At 44.4% G+C, this 15902-nt stretch overlaps 1 protein-coding gene across 3 annotated transcripts in view; it reads right to left on the bottom strand.

Annotated features, from left to right (window-relative positions):
- The window catches only part of CDK4 (cyclin dependent kinase 4), a 735471-nt gene that overhangs the window by 90485 nt on the left and 629084 nt on the right, over positions 1-15902 (bottom strand). For all 3 annotated transcript variants that reach the window (XM_069653350.1, XM_069653351.1, XM_069653352.1), the window contains one exon: positions 11352-11487. In XM_069653350.1, the coding sequence (XP_069509451.1) occupies positions 11352-11487 (136 nt within the window). The remainder of the gene's footprint in view (positions 1-11351; positions 11488-15902) is intronic.

Genomic DNA, 15902 nt, shown 5'->3' on the forward strand with positions numbered 1-15902 from the left:
CTGCCTTCTTCTACTCTCCCCCCTCTGCAACTAATCCAGACCAGGACTGCATGACTTGTCCTTGGCCTCAAGCCCAGGGACCGTATCGCTCCAGCCCTGAAATGCCTCCACTAGCTCCCGGTGGCTGCAAGAATCAAGTTCAAGACCCTCTGCATCGTCCACAAGGCTTTCTGGGGCAGGGGCCCGCACTACATCCAACTTGCTCTTCCAGAAACACCTTCCTTCTGGAGCCCTTTGCTCAGCCACCTCCAATTCGCCACGAGTCAGACGCTTCTCCAGGCAGAAAGCAAGTGGTAGATCTCTCCTCTGCAGGTGCCTCCCTCTGGAGTGGCCTCCCTGCCCCCCAAAAACTTGAGCCGGACCACCTGAAATTCCGGAAGCAGCTCAAGACCTTCCTTTTCACCTTTGCTTTCCCTCTCTCCCCTGCTGACCTTCCTGTCCGCTGCACTGACTGGTTGCCTGGCTACCCCCAGAGTCTCACTTGGTACCAGACTCCTCCATGACCAGTCTCTGCCTCCCCCCACCCTGCACTGCCTCCGGGCCTACCGTGCACTTTGAGGCGGTAACTAACCCTACAGTCTCCTGCCTCCTTGCATGGCCATTTTTGTGCACTAGCCATATTTAGTAAAACCATATGCAGAAAACGAACAATAAAAGAATGCAACATTGTTAAATCTGTATCTGCTGCCAACAGCTTGTCTTTAGGCACATACAAAAGGAACCAAATGTAAAAAAGCTAAGGTGAAAGTATCCCCATGTTCTTTCATAGTAAGATGTGTGCAATGTTTAAAAAGTCACAGAATGCAAAAGGGAAACCGTTTAACAGTACTTATTGTCTGAAGGACTGATCACTTTCCCCATAACAATTGAGCAAAAGGCAAGGGAAGTGAAGCTGAAGGTTTTACTACCCTTCGAAAAGTCAGAACAGGTTCAATAACGGAGAAAAAGAAAGTGGGTTCATAGAAACTATGGAGGGAAAGTTGCAAAAAGAAACATCTTTACTAACAATCGCCAAGTGCTATTTTTACTTGCATGAACAATACCCTTTAACTTTCCCACTCCCTCCCCGACTGCACCCCAAACTTTAGCAGTGTACAGAATTCATCCCATCAAAACCAGTTCATAGTAAAACTCTTGCTAGGAGACAGCTGAATTAGAGTAAGGGGACTTCAATTTAACTAAAGAGAAATATACATTGCTAAACCAAGGTCTAACTACTCAAGTTCAGTCCACAGTTGCAGAGGTGCCCTGCCCAGCTGCGTTTGGACTTGGGATTTTCTTCAATGAAAGAGACCACTTCTTCATGCATTGTAAAGAAAAATGCCCGATTCTCAAATTGAAAAAGCAGTTGCACCAGGAAAACCATGACATATTAAGCATTCCTTGCTCTGTGAAGGTAACCAACTATGTCAGAATACAACATGACACGGTTAGCAAAACCAGCTAAAGACTTCGAGGAACTCTCCTAGATCCACAGAACATCGACACCAAGATATAGACCAACATTATAAGCACAAGATTAGAGGAGATTATGCCCCACCTCCAATTCATTAAGGAAGACAGATGTTTGACAATACAAGAAAACCATCTAATTTTATTGTAAAATGGAGATCCTTCTCTGCTATCTTGGTATCTTTGGATGCCGGGAAGGCCTTTGAGAGGGGGGCATTGGGCTTTCTACTCTCTATAATGCTGAAAACATGGTTCCGTGTCTTTTATTTTAAGCTGGTGAACGCAAGCTTCTCACACCAAAAAGCAAGACTAAATATTAACAGACAACCCTCAAAGTTATTACAAGGGTCATGTGGCATGAAAAGGGCATGTCTACTATCCTCTTCTGAATAGCCTTGAGCCCCTGGGCACATGGATAAGTGAGCATGAAGGTATGCAAGGGATCCCCTTAGGGGCTACGAAACATAAAATAAATAGATCTGCAGAGGATATTTTATTGTCCTTGCTAGAGCAGGCAGTGCCTACCAAACCTCAGAAAGTCAGAAATTCTTAATTTGACATTGAATCTCCAAGATCTTAAAGTGGCTAAAGATATATCTACTTTTAGGTAGGTGCCCAGTATCTGAAAATATGTTCATCTCTATGCTTCATATATCAAGCACAATTGCTGCACCCTTCTGAAACGGATGAAGGCAGAGTTGGTAAGATGGGCACAACTGAATATTATGGTTATATAAACTATAAAGAAGAATGCTTTACCACAACTCCTTTGAATGTTTCAAGCTCTCTATAATCCCACCAGCTTCCTTTTCTCAACTGCTAAATACAATTACTTTGTGGAGGTCGGGAGGAAAGACTTGTAATCCCAGCAGAATTATTATGTACAAGGAGAAGGGATGTCCTAGCTAGACGCAGCTCGGTTATGCCTGGTGTACAAGTATGCTCAGGTGTTTTAGACAAAGACCTCGGTGTGGATGGACCATGCACTGGCAGGAATTACACTGGCCTGCAAAGGATAGGCACTCAACCAAATCTTCACAAAAGCCAAAAGTTATGATAACCAAAATATAGGACAGAGTAGCTGCTACAAAGGGACTTTCAACATCCCCATCATCAATTTACTTTAATCCAGAATTCACACAAGCACTGCAAGGGAAGTCTTGAGAAATGGAAGGAGGATGGAATTCCAAAATGGAATTTGCGCTAGTGGAGACAGATGGGCTCCAATATTTGCAATTCTGTCACTGGGCCCCTTCCCGAAAAATGTGTTGCGGTAAATGTGTTGCACTAAGAATTAACTAGCAATATGTAAAGCCATAGTCTAGTGCATAGCACTGCACAGTTAAGGTGAAGATGATGTGTATTGAGTTGGACAAAATGGACAAAAAGTGCATCAAGTCCAATGACACGCTTGTCCCCACCTGCTTCCCTTTACATTGCTGAAGCAGGTGAGTGGAGCTGTGCCCCCACGACCCATTCCTTTGCCCAATATTTGTAGAACTAAGTGCCCCCAGGCCCTGCGTCCCCTGTGACCCCATTTTGCCCAATATTTGTTGAATTAAGTACCCCCAGGCCCCACTTGCTGTGTGCTTTTCCCAGTCTCCCCTTCCTGGTGACCGCTCCCGCCTCCCGTCCCGCCCTCTGATTGGCTGTGCTTCCCGGCGCAGCGCATCAAGTCCAAAGTCCCGCTCGTCCCCACATGCTTCCCTTTACATCGCTGAAGCAGGTGAGTGGAGTTGTGCCCCGCGAACACTTTCTTTGCCCAAATTTGTAGAAGTTCCCCCAGGCCCTGCATCCCCCCGGTGACCCCATTTTGCCCAATATTGGTTGAATTAAGTACCCCCAGGCCACACGTGCTGTGTGCTTCTCCCAGTCTCCCCTTCATGGTGAGCACTCCCGCCTCCGGTCCCACCCTGCCCTCTCCCAGACCCTGCGGCTAAGGGCCCCAAGGCAAAGGGCGGCTCCAACACAGGTGGATCCAGAAAGTGTCTACAGGTGTCCGCAGGGGAAGCCAATGAAGCCAGCGGTGAACAGACACCAACTAAGTGTGGCATGGGTGGGGTGTAGAGCAATTACTCTACTCCAGAAAGCCCCCACCACTCTACCTTACCTTTCCATAATGTAACTGCCATAGACTTACACCATGCACACCCAGAGAGATTTAGGACCACCAACCTAAATCTATTCATGGCTGGACTGTAAATGTTGTCTGGCATAACATACTTGCCAATGTTAACTAGTGCCACACCTAGAGAGAACGGTGAATATTAGCCAGCCTCCCATTTAGACAGATGTAACAATGTTAGCATGTGCCACACTTAGATGGAATCCTTAACTTTAGCCTGCATTGCATCTAGCTAGAAATGTGAATGCTAGCATGTGCCACACTTAGATGGAATTCTTAACTTTAGCCTGTGTCGCATCTAGATAGGACTGTGAAAGTTAGCATGAGCCACACTTAGATGGAACTGTGAATGTTAACAAGTGCCATACTAAGATGTAATAGTGATCATTGGCCTGCCTCTCAGCTAGATAGGATATTGTGGATTAGCCGATGCCACACTCAGATGAAATAGTGACTGATAGCAGGCATCACACCTAGACATAATTGGAAGGACAGCAATGCCAATTGACCAATCCACTAACAATTTCACCCCTCTGCATACAACTCTCAAACTCAAACACAACCACAAGCCTAAAACACAACAATCTGCACAAACTTCACTACACTGCAACAAAACAAACCACACAGACTCGCACAACAGCACACAATGACTACAGACCGTAAAACACCTAAAGCCCAGCCAACTGACCCACCGGGCTGAGGCTGCCAGCAGCACACCACTGCTCTCTTGCACTTTTCCAGCTTATTCCCACTAACTCACCGGTTCCTGTTTCATAGGAGGAACCAACTGGCTCCCACCATCCAGGACCATAGGGAGTGACCAGGCTCCCTTATATTTTTGAAAATTAGACTATCTTCAACTGCCTGGTTTGGAACCTCGGCACTGCGTCAACATTCTCACCCTGGGGAAGGGCCATCACCCCCAGCATACAGGGCTCGCTAGTAGATGTTGCTTACTGTCACGATGTGGACACTGATTTCATTTGAACTTTACCACTGCAAAGCCGCCCTTCTGATGTCTGGGTTCCGTTTATTCAATACCCAAATCCAGTGGCAGGATAAGATATGGGTTTGGTTTAATGAAGGTGGACCATGTAAAATGCATGGCCGGCTGTATGTATGTATCTGTTTGGTGGGCGTATCAGACTTCTTACACATGTTTGATATTAGTCGCAAAAAACAAAGTATCAACAAAATAAACCCCAAAAAAGATTCTCGCCCTACCCAATTCTCCCTTGACTGCACACACTCCAGACAAGCTTGCATGCACCCATCCAGTAAGGGACATCACTACTTGCCTCCCAAACTTAAACATGCACCTCATTCACACTACGCAATTCACCACACACCTTTTCTTTTGTAGACACCCACGCAACATTCACACTCATACAATCCAGCTCAGAGTCTCAATGACAACATTACAAAATCTGTGATATAGAGAAGAGGAAGCACTAACACCACTGTAGCGAGCGAGAACAAGTGTAAGCCATATGTTCTAAACCACCTACACCAGACAGGAGGCAGCTCCCAAACACCTAACCACTTGTCCCATGTATGCATCAAGCAAAACACGACATGCATTCATACTCTTGCCTCCCACTCCCAGCCTCACAATGGTTTGCTATGAAATCTGTGAAATAGAGATGACCCATCACTAACGATGACACAGCACTAACACCACTGCAGCGACGCAGAACAAGTAGAGGCCATATGTCCTAAATGACATAGCCTGAAATTATTGCACCTCCCAAACAACTTATCACTCATCCCACAAACATCACATCATCCATACTGCTCATCCAAAAGAACATATCCACTCACATGCACATTTTACAACCTTTTGTTGAAGTTCTCAAAGTCTGTACTGCATTTTACTAGTTCTAAATCCTGCAAATCCTCCAAAACATTACTTTCTACTTTCACATTAAAATTTCAAACACCTCCATTTTTCCACCCTATTTGGCATTCATATTAAAAATGTCCCAACACTCCAAGCACTTACAATCCTATTTGGCACAATCACTAATTATGCTCTAAACACAACAACGCAGGGTTTCTGAACTTGTGCATTTCTAATACATCACCAAAGTTTCCAATCTATTAACCTGCAATTCAGAAGGTTAATGATTACTTTCATGATCTCATTGCCTCCGACACGCAAGGCACACCTACTGTAACGCCAATCTACTATTTTACCTTTTTCATAAACATAAGGTCACAATACCTATTGAAACAATCCTTGCCACCCTGCTCACCATCGGCAATTATCCACATAAGACACAAATTGCCATGTAACAACTAAACACTGAAACCAGTTGCAACTCTTCCGCCAGGCCTAGAACTATTACATACTGACGCAAGATACAAGTGTAGACCTAGAAATCTACTTTGTAAGTCCCCCTTTAAAAAACAAAAAAAAAAATCATATTTCCAATGTCTGCATCGCCGTTCATCCTTCTGTACATCACTTTCCAGACGCATCCGATTCCAGGAACTGCTGTCAGACTGTCACGTAGAGGCACGGCTCTGCCTCTCATCCTCTGCGACATTCCTCCCAACATCGGTACACGATGGAGCTCCATGTTCGATAAGTCCCACTTTCCCTCGCTCCTGCCGAAGCAACGCATGAGTTCTTCACCGTCTGTCTGACAGGCGACTTGTCCTTTTTTCTTTTACTTTGTCCATCTTCCTGCGGCACTCCTGCTCCCCGGACATCTTGATCACTGCTGGCACATGGACAATGGGCAATTGACTCCCTGCCCCTACAGCCCTTTTTATGCCACTCCGCCTCCTGGTTTCTTCATAGCCGTACTCTAAGGCGGTCACCGCAACCTCCAAGAATCATATACAAAGGTCCCATATAGGTCTTTATAATACGCAGGTCCCCCATCTCGGTCAACCTCCTGTTACTATTTTCCTGCTTTCTCTGACAATGTTGCTTAAGCTTTTGAAATGTTTCTTTTGGACGCAAATCCAAGGTGGAGATAATCCAGATGTGAATGTTGTGGAGTTTCTCATCTGGTATTGTTGGTCTGTCTGTAGTTAAGGTTGGTTTATTTGCTTTCAGTTTTTCTATTAATGCCTATATTTGTACATATTTACAGGGTCTGGTCGTGGTTACAAGCCATATGGTTGGTTCTGGGTTGGAGGGGCGCTTCCATGAATATTGTGAATGGTATGCATTGATGGTTTCCCCATGAAAAGTGTGCTGGTGAGCAAATGGGGACTACATTTTTGTTACAGAAGATGCCATCCAGGGTGCGGCCAGCAATTTTGAGACAATCTCGACCATTTGTTTTAGGTGTAGCACTGAGATTAGTAGCAAGAGATTTTGTGGTGTGGTTTCCTTTCCTTTATAGCCTCCTTCCTTATATGTTGAAGTTGCCAAGATATTGGCGATCTCTGGATGGGTTGGAGGCTATATCCACAAGTCTGTTTCAGACGTTCAGGCTGTATGACAGTGATATCCGATCCCTTTTCAGTTGAACTTTCCCTGGTTGAGGTTCAGTCCTAGCTATAGGATCTATAATGCCCCTTTTGAACGTTCTTGCATCGAGGAGAAGTCCATTCCAAAAAACCAACCGGGGGATTTTCTTCCCCATAACCTATAACCGGCTTTAACAAGGCCCTCAGTAGAGGCTCCTAATAGCCCGGAGGGGCCTTCAAAGACAGACGGAATACATTCAGCATATCAGTTGTGACTGTCTGGGTCAAAGTCAGCACACATCATCCCTGCCAATCATTCAGTGTGATAGTTGGGTATTGCCAAAAACACACCTCGCAATAAGTCAATAGTGGAAAAGCCCATTTCTAAAGCATTTTCAACAGGCCCTGGTCACTTTATAAACTGTTGATAATGTGAATGTTAATTATTCTCTACCACTTATCATTAACCAAGATCTAATCAATGCAAGAATACCCACAGCAACTGACAAAAGTGTATGCAGTGAGTGTCCATGTCAAAACTTCCAGTAATTGAGCCCAATCTGTAGGCAAAACTAGATGCCCCATTTCATCTAAATTGCTCTCTGCCATGATTTCTTATGGCATCCACCAAAAACGCCTTCCTAGTTTTATTGTCTCTAAACTCCTCCCCATTGACTATGTATTGCAAACCCCAAGAACCAATATTGTCAATAGACAAAATCGACCTAGTCTGTCTCATCTTGGATGAATGCGAAGACTCACACCTAAGCTTGGAAGTCCTTAAAACCAGCCAGGTTGTAAACATTGATTAGAACTTTCATTCAATGAATAGGTCCAACAAAAAAGAAAAAAAATAGGTTGGATTATTGTTGGGCTGAATCTCCTCCGGTGGGGTCCCTCGTCAACATGGGGGCAAGATCGCCTTCTCTGCAGCGTGCATAGACATTTACCACCAGAAGCCACCTATTAATTTTGTCCCTTTGCTTTGCACGGGTAAATATTGAAGCTCCCTAAAACTATTCCGAAGTATTGAAAATTATTATTTACCTACTAAGAACTACTGAATACTTGCCCAGAGTTCGAAATTGAGAGGAACTGGGAGCTATTTAGCTCCCGATTCTGGCATAGTAGAGCCTGGTTAGCTTGAAACCAACAGCTACCAGGAGCTACTTTTGCATCCTAGGGCCAACTGGTGCCTTTCAAAAATGTAAATGAGGCATTAACCTGGAGTATTTGAGAATGTCAATAAAGACAAATTAGAACACATCCAATATACATTTAAATGCAATGGTTCATACAAAATGGACAAAAAGTTAAAGGAGCATCTCTGGAAGCTTTGGATTCCCCTGACGCCCAACACCCAGGAGCTGGTTTTAGCTCCTGGATTCTCAATTTCGAACACTGTTTGCTTAAACTGTTTTGCTTTTTTAGAGGTCCCCTTACTGTTTTTAATACTCTTTGTCTCTGAGTGCCCGTCAGATATTTCTAGTATGCCCAACCTTTTGTATCAAGGCTATTTTCATTAGCATTCTGGGTGACCATTCCTTTGGTGTGTGCTTTTGGAACTACACTCTGATTTAATACCACTTCTCTGCACCCTCCCCTCTACAGTGAAGCCTTGACTGCTCTGCCAGTTACCACTGTAAATAGTCAATGCGAGGGAAACCATGCCTAGAACTAAGAGGTTGATCTTCCTAAGCCCCTAATGAGAACATTTGTAAAATCATCCCAACAGAGCAGTGCATTTTCACCTCTGCCATGACTACCAATGCCCTCTCAAGCATGTACCGAGCTCGGCCAACCAGCCTTTTTACCCACCTAGGCAGTTAACTGGCTGTAACAAATTCTTACTATGTGACTAGTTGCATGAAGGAAAGGGAACTCTGGACTAGGAGTAAAGTCACTACACTCGGTCTACTTTCCTCCATACTATTACAAGACTACTCAACCAATCCTTACAACTGCCAGATCTGTCCACACATGCTCAACGCTAAAAAAGAATTCGAACAACCAAATGGCAAAAAAAGAAAAATCAAAGAATTCATAAATTGCAATAGCAACTTTGTCATTTACACCATCATATGCGCATGCAACAAACCTTACATTGGGAGTACAATAAGAAAATACAAAATCAGAGTTGGTGAACAGTTGAGAGCAATAAAAAACAAGGACATGACATCCCCTCTAGAATTTCACTTTCATCAATATCACCAGGAGTCAGACCTAGCAAAAATCCAATGCTATGGGATCGAAAAACTTTCACCTCCAAAAAGGGGAGGCGATTTGGAACTATGTCTTCGAAAAAGAGAAGCCTACTGGATCTGGTCCATGGACTCAATTTTCAGTGGGCTCAATGTAGACCACAAATTACACCACTTTTTGCAATGAGAACACCATGTTTTGCTTAATTAATACATTTATTCTTTCAGTGTTCAAGAATGAGTTAAAAATATGCTTGTAAATGTATTTCTTTTTGTATCGGTTGTGCGTTTTCCTGTTATATCTTTGAATTAACATAGATCTATCTGGCAGGGTGAAGTGTGTTCGAGTATGATTAGTCACATACCTGACCGGTCCATGTCTACCTCCTTTTGCATGAATTCAAACTTATACCATATAATTGAAATACAAATTGGGTGTCTGCTTAGGGCTTACTAGTCTCCATCTACCAAGAGATACACCTATCAAGTAGAGCTCTTTTCTCTACACGAGTTAAATCCATAAGGTTCATCTCATCATATTCGGTCTATGGAAACCCATTCAATCATGGCGTGCACATTAACATATTTTCTCAATTGCACACTTGCGGTCACGTTCATGTGACCGCAACGCCATGGCTTTCATTCTCCCCTTTTTTTTCACTTCCGGGGCATTCCCGGCAGTGTCCACAGTACGAACGCTCGGCAATCGAACCGGAGATCAAATTCGAACTGCTACCATTGGAAACTCCCATGCTTTATACCTAGGTAAGAAGCCTCACACCATAGTTTTTGCTAAAGCGGTACTAACTGTATCGTGTACCTCACAGTGCTCGCATTTCAGAGCTTAATTATGTCAGCTATACATGCGATTACCACCGACACCGCATTTGTACATTGTTTCCACTTAGGGTCATTCTTACAAACAGCTACTCCTAATTCCAAAATGTGATAACCAGATCCACCTACACCAGTCAATTGAAACGGGCTACTTCAGTAAGTGCTTTTTTGTATATATATATCTAGAGATCGGTCCTTTTCTTTAAAAATAATAACCCCTACACAGCCACCCATTTGTTTAAATATTTTTGAATAAAAAGTGTCGCAAACAGGATATGTATAAAATTGGATATCTATTTTTTTCTTTATAAAGTAATTTTTCCCTTCTTTTGTCTTTGATCCTTACCAGGCACCATGGTAGAACAAAATCAAATACCATCAGTTCAACTGATTTTCTTTCTTTGAACCACTTTCAATTCAATTTTTTTTAAAAAACCTTGAAGATCTGCCATACACCAGACGGTGAAACACGTGTTGGGTATTTGAACTTGCATTTTTTTAGACCAACTGAATTCTGTGATGCAACAGTGTTTAACTACTACATTGAACTGGGATGCAATTAATTGAATGGAACTAAAACCAAACCTGTGAAGCAACAGTACCTATATAGTAAACGAATTTGCCTTTTTTTTGCATATTTAAATCCTGTGACGCAACAGTGTTTGCAATTTATAATTTCAACCATTTCCTGTTTGGACTAAAATCAAGGCTAAGACTATATAGAACTAACATCTGGCACATCTTTATTTCTGCAAAAGATTTTGAAACTACCATTTGAAGTATATACATTTTTCTTGTTAAACTGGAAACATAGTTTTTTTCTCTGCAGAGCGCGAAAATTCCATTAAGGTCTAAACATTCAAATATGTCAATCCTTAGAACAGGAAGAGGAATGCATGAAAGTCTTAGCCAAAAATGTTCCTCAGAACAGCCAGCCCAAACTGAACATATGTGGAATCAATGCCTGCAGACAATTTGAGAATACCATCGAAAGGAGAATATATCTCAAACGCCACTACGGCAACGCACTTGAACCAAATGTACATTAAGAACTTTAGTAGGCATCAGTTTCTTTGTAACACTCTGGAATCCATTAGGCCACCCAGTGTGAATTGGAAGCAGACTGCCAATTACATTCCCCCGACAGACTGGGATTACCTGTACTCTGCACTCATATTCATGGATAGTGGTCTAGCTGAACAAAGATTGTCCAGCCTTGAGCTTTAGCCCACTATTAGAATGAAAGTTAAGAGTTGGATATTGTAGCTGGTACAGTGTGATGTACACAAACATCGTTAGTAATAACTTACCAGAAGCAACTGTGATCCAACGCTGTCAATTTCCGGCACAAACTTCTCTACAGGTTGAAGTGATCGTGGCATAAAAGCACATCGTGGCAAATTCACATCAGTAGGCCAGTCATCCTCTGTGGGCAACCCAATCATACTGCAGGGGGTGAGAAGAAGCATCAATGTTTAATTTTTAACAAGCAGTGTGCAAGACAATGTGGCAACAGATGGAACACTGTAGCCCCTCCTGTGTTACTGGGGAGCAATAGCAGGTCTGATCATGAACTGGTGCCCTCCAGATGTTACTGCTAGTTCATCTCATTCCCCACACAATGCAATTGCAGGTCAGAGTCACCATGGCCGGTCCTAAATTCAATGCCCAACCTCAGCAGGTTTGTGTTCAAATACAAACAAACAACCCAGTAAAAAGCATACAATTCAAACATGTTCCTGCAAGAATGAAGTTCTTCCAGCCCAGATTATATCCACTGGAATATCTTCTCACACAATGCAGGAATGTTAAGGGAGGGGCAGTTCTGCATTCACAGTGCTTACACCACCCAGGTACTTCTACGTCCAGACCTCTTGCCTCTCTACTAATGGGATGTTTCCCCAGGTAAGGGGCATGGGCCAGAGCCTTCGACAAAGCAGGATCAATGGAAAGCATTGAAGCTGGGGCACATGTGCAACCACACATCCATGCAGGTCTTTGCCCCAGTCTCCTACTCTCAGTCCTATTCTTTGCAACAGACAATGGACAGGAAAAGAAATATCTTGCAGCTCTCCACCAACAAGCGCTCAAGGCCTTTACGGTCCACTTTCTTTTTCGTTTTTCCCCCTTGCCCCCCACATGCTGTGCACAGCGGTGCAAAGCTCACCCTTTTCTCCAGTGCGGACCCGCAAACCTCATCTTTTAAGTGCCACGGGCAGCACCACATTTGGTCTTTGTGCATGCATTCATTTCACTTTCCCATAAGGTCAAGTCTGTGAGTGTGGGAAGAAGACTTAAATCCTTCAGTACCGATGGTGCTTTGAAACTGTCACAGAAAAAGATATGAAATCTTATTTCTTTTCACAGTCACCCAGACACAGAGGTCCGTTCTTATTTGGCCACAGTGTAAGGGGTGCCCCAGGTCTTCTGCGTGACATGAACTGTATGAACTGTATGATGTGGAGGCATTAGGATTCCCTGCTGAGGGCGCAAATTTAACTTCCAGTTGGAGATCTGCTTCATAGGGTCTACATACAACCATCAGTCGATCCTATGTACATTAGATGCTATGAGCCACAGGACTGTGGCTCCACAAGGGCCTAGGCTACTGGCTGGAACTCCACCCAGAGCAATTTCCGAGTGCCTAGACTGAACTCTTGTAAACTAGGTGCTGGGACACTTCCTGAGGAATACAGGAATAAAAGTCATCAAGCCACATACTACCTTGTAGGTTCCTGCAAATCCGCATAAAAGAAAAATTGGACGGACACCTTCAGGGAGCTGACTTTAATAGTTCAAATCAGTGGAAGGTGCCCTTTGGTTGAGTTTCAAGGCCTCAGAGCCCGAAATACCTATCCTCTTCAAGGAGACTTTCAGGGATGCCCCGTAACCCTCGATTCGTGGTTATGCAGCTCCCCCTTTTGGCACTAGCATTCCACAACATGCAGGGATTCAGGTTTCTCTCAAGTCGGCCAACACTCGGAATAGACTAATATTGTTACTGCACATCTGCAACTGTTTTGGTCCTATGTTATCATAGTGAAATGAATTCATTTTGTACCCCCAGGTGTGGGTCTAATGCACAACAGGAGTTCTCAAAAGTGATTCCTTGCAATGTCCCCACATCCCTCTCCGGTGGAAAACCTCCTGTGGCCCCTGCCCGTTCCTTCGCCCTCTGCCCTCTCCCTTCTCTGCTCCCTGCTTGACAAATCCAGGGCACAACTCCGGAATCTCTGCCACACACCCTCCACCTCTGTCCTAGCCTATACCATCCCCTTTCTGCCTCCATGCTTTGCGCAGAGGATAGCTTGTATAGTAATACATTCAAACAGTCTTCTGTGCAATGCATTGTATGCACCACTTGCCATTGAAACCATCCTCCATGCTGTTCAGGATGCCAAAGCATCATACTGCCTCCACGAGGACAGTTGCTATTCACAGCGAGGCACTGATTTTCTAGTTTGCCCAAGGGTTCAGCCACAGGAGGGCCCTCCGTTTAGCATACTTAAGCATAGTGACAAATCAGATACTTTCAGTATACAGTGTCGGAGCCGATGCCTCCACCTCTGTTGCCACAGGAAATTACAGTGTTGATGCAGGCCCAGGAACCTCCTTCTGGAGCTCCAAGCTCTAGTAGTTGTCAGTCAGGGAAAATGTATCTATGTGCCGGACGATCTAGTGGGCGCAGCTAAGAAATGATGAGACAAACCACACCAAGTAGTAGCTACAGCCAATAGACTGGAAGCAAAATGTAGGCTGCATCTAAAGGAAAAGTTGCCTAGTTGCAACCTCACCATCTCAAAAACGGTGGTGGTAGAAGCTGCACGGGTCCATGACCGCTCAGGGGCAACGCACCCGTCTTGGAAGCAAGACGCAGAGCAACACAGGTTCAATCCCCGGGGCCGCGCTTAGAAACCTCTGGGTTAAGGACATTATAAATCCAGAGGGACGTTTGCAATGAAAGCCAAGGTAGTTCATGTACCCCTGGTAGAGTGTGCTTTAGGTGTGAAAGGTAGAACTTTTTTGGATAGGGAATAGCAGAGTTGTATGCATTTGACTAACCATCTGGAGATGGCACTTTTTGATATGTGATCACCTTCTCTGCCAGGCGCTATGGAAACAGGGTTGGTCTGTTTTCCTTAGGGGTTTTGTTCACATAGTACAAGACCGCCCACCGTTCTTAGGGAGAATTCTCAAAATGTGCTCATTCCCCTCTACCTTAGAGGCCTCCAGCTCTTTTGCTGGACTTTTTCATTCGGTTTGTTTCTTTTTGAATTATGGAGTCTGACCAACTCCATGGGCATCATCTTTTCATGTGTATCCCACAGCAGCCTCAGTGCAGTGGCACAGGGAAGCCTTTCCAGGCTGTCCCAAGGTTTAAATACCTTCCCTGGGATAAACTACTGTTTCCCAGAGAAAGTAAAGTTAAATTGACTTTACTAATCTTTAAATTCCTAGACCCAGCACACCCTATCTTACAATGGAGTGCTGGAGGGGTTACCTAGTATCCCCTGTGTCTAGAAACTCATGTAGCAGTCCAATGCTACCCTTTCCTCTCGTAATCGCTGGTGGCAGTGGTTTTAAAACAAACTACCATGATTTTTCCTGACCGCGAACACCCTGTTTTTCAAGATGGCGTCTGAGCCTCCTTTGTTTAAATGGATCCCGGTCTTTTTTCACCATTTCGTTTTGGAAAGGTCCTTCTACAGTTTGTCTCTACGCGCCAAACTACGTTTAGACCCTTTGTTCCTATGCCTTTGGCGGGCTTCAGGACTGAAGACCGCCTCTGGCGCCTGAGTGTCTGGGGTGGGCAGGAAGTGAGGGAGGTGCCCGAAACTCCCTGTGCTTAGCCAGCCAATCACGCCAGAGTGTATCTGGGTCTCCTAGGAGGCTGACTGTCCGGCAAGGACAGCCACCCTGCTGGGCGAGCGTCAGGTAGGCTGGAATGAATGGGGGAAAACTGTTTGAAAGGCCAGTCTCTTGGCTTGGAAGGCAGAGTCGACCAGTAGAACGAAAGAGCCGAAGACAAGCTGAGGAGGACGGCTGCTACAACTCCTGGATCGTTGGTTTGCCCATTGAAGCCCGGCTGCAGGTCCGAATCCCCAAGTTCATCTCGACAGAGAAGCCCTTCAAGGGCGACGTCCTCCCTTCCTGTCCCCACGACTGAGGCTCAGTAACAGCGAGATCTGCAGGAACTTCCAGGAACAGACGTCCTCACCTGCATCTTTTTCTTCAATCTAAGCTACTGTGAAAACCCGACCGAGAAAACTTAACTCTCACTGCGAAAGTGTGTGAAACATTGGCAACTTGCAGGCCTAGTCAGCTTGTGACCCGACATATGAATCTTTCTTCTATGAACTATTTCTGAGAACCGTGGCAAAGACTTTTCCCGTTTACCTACCAGAACCGTTTTTACGTATACAAGACTCTAGCCCATTGACTTTGGCCTACCTATTGCATTGGAACAACTCCTCTGGTGAACTCAAACTATTTGCACTGTTTAAGAATAACTATTATTCGTTTTATTAACTTATGCCTTTTTGCTCCTACTTCAAATGCTCTGAATGCCATTTTGCTTCTTCAAAGTAGTTTAAATGGCTCAGAACCTGATAGTGTGAAGTACTGTAGTATATTTTTGTGTGATATGGATTGCCTCCTTTTAGTGAATGTTTTCCAACTAGATAAGGGTATACTGGGATGGACTTTCTGCACTTCTGTGCCTATACTACTGCGAGCACCTTGGTGAATACTCTTGGAGCTGAGGCAATGCCGAATGGGAGTACTTTGAACTGGTAATGTACTCCTGCCATCCTGAAATGCAGGTATTTTGTGTGCGCAAGGTGCATTGAAATATGAAATTA

Source organism: Ambystoma mexicanum, chromosome 3q, assembly GCF_040938575.1.
Source record: "Ambystoma mexicanum isolate Mex_15411 chromosome 3q, UKY_AmexF1_1, whole genome shotgun sequence".
NCBI lineage: Eukaryota > Metazoa > Chordata > Amphibia > Caudata > Ambystomatidae > Ambystoma > Ambystoma mexicanum.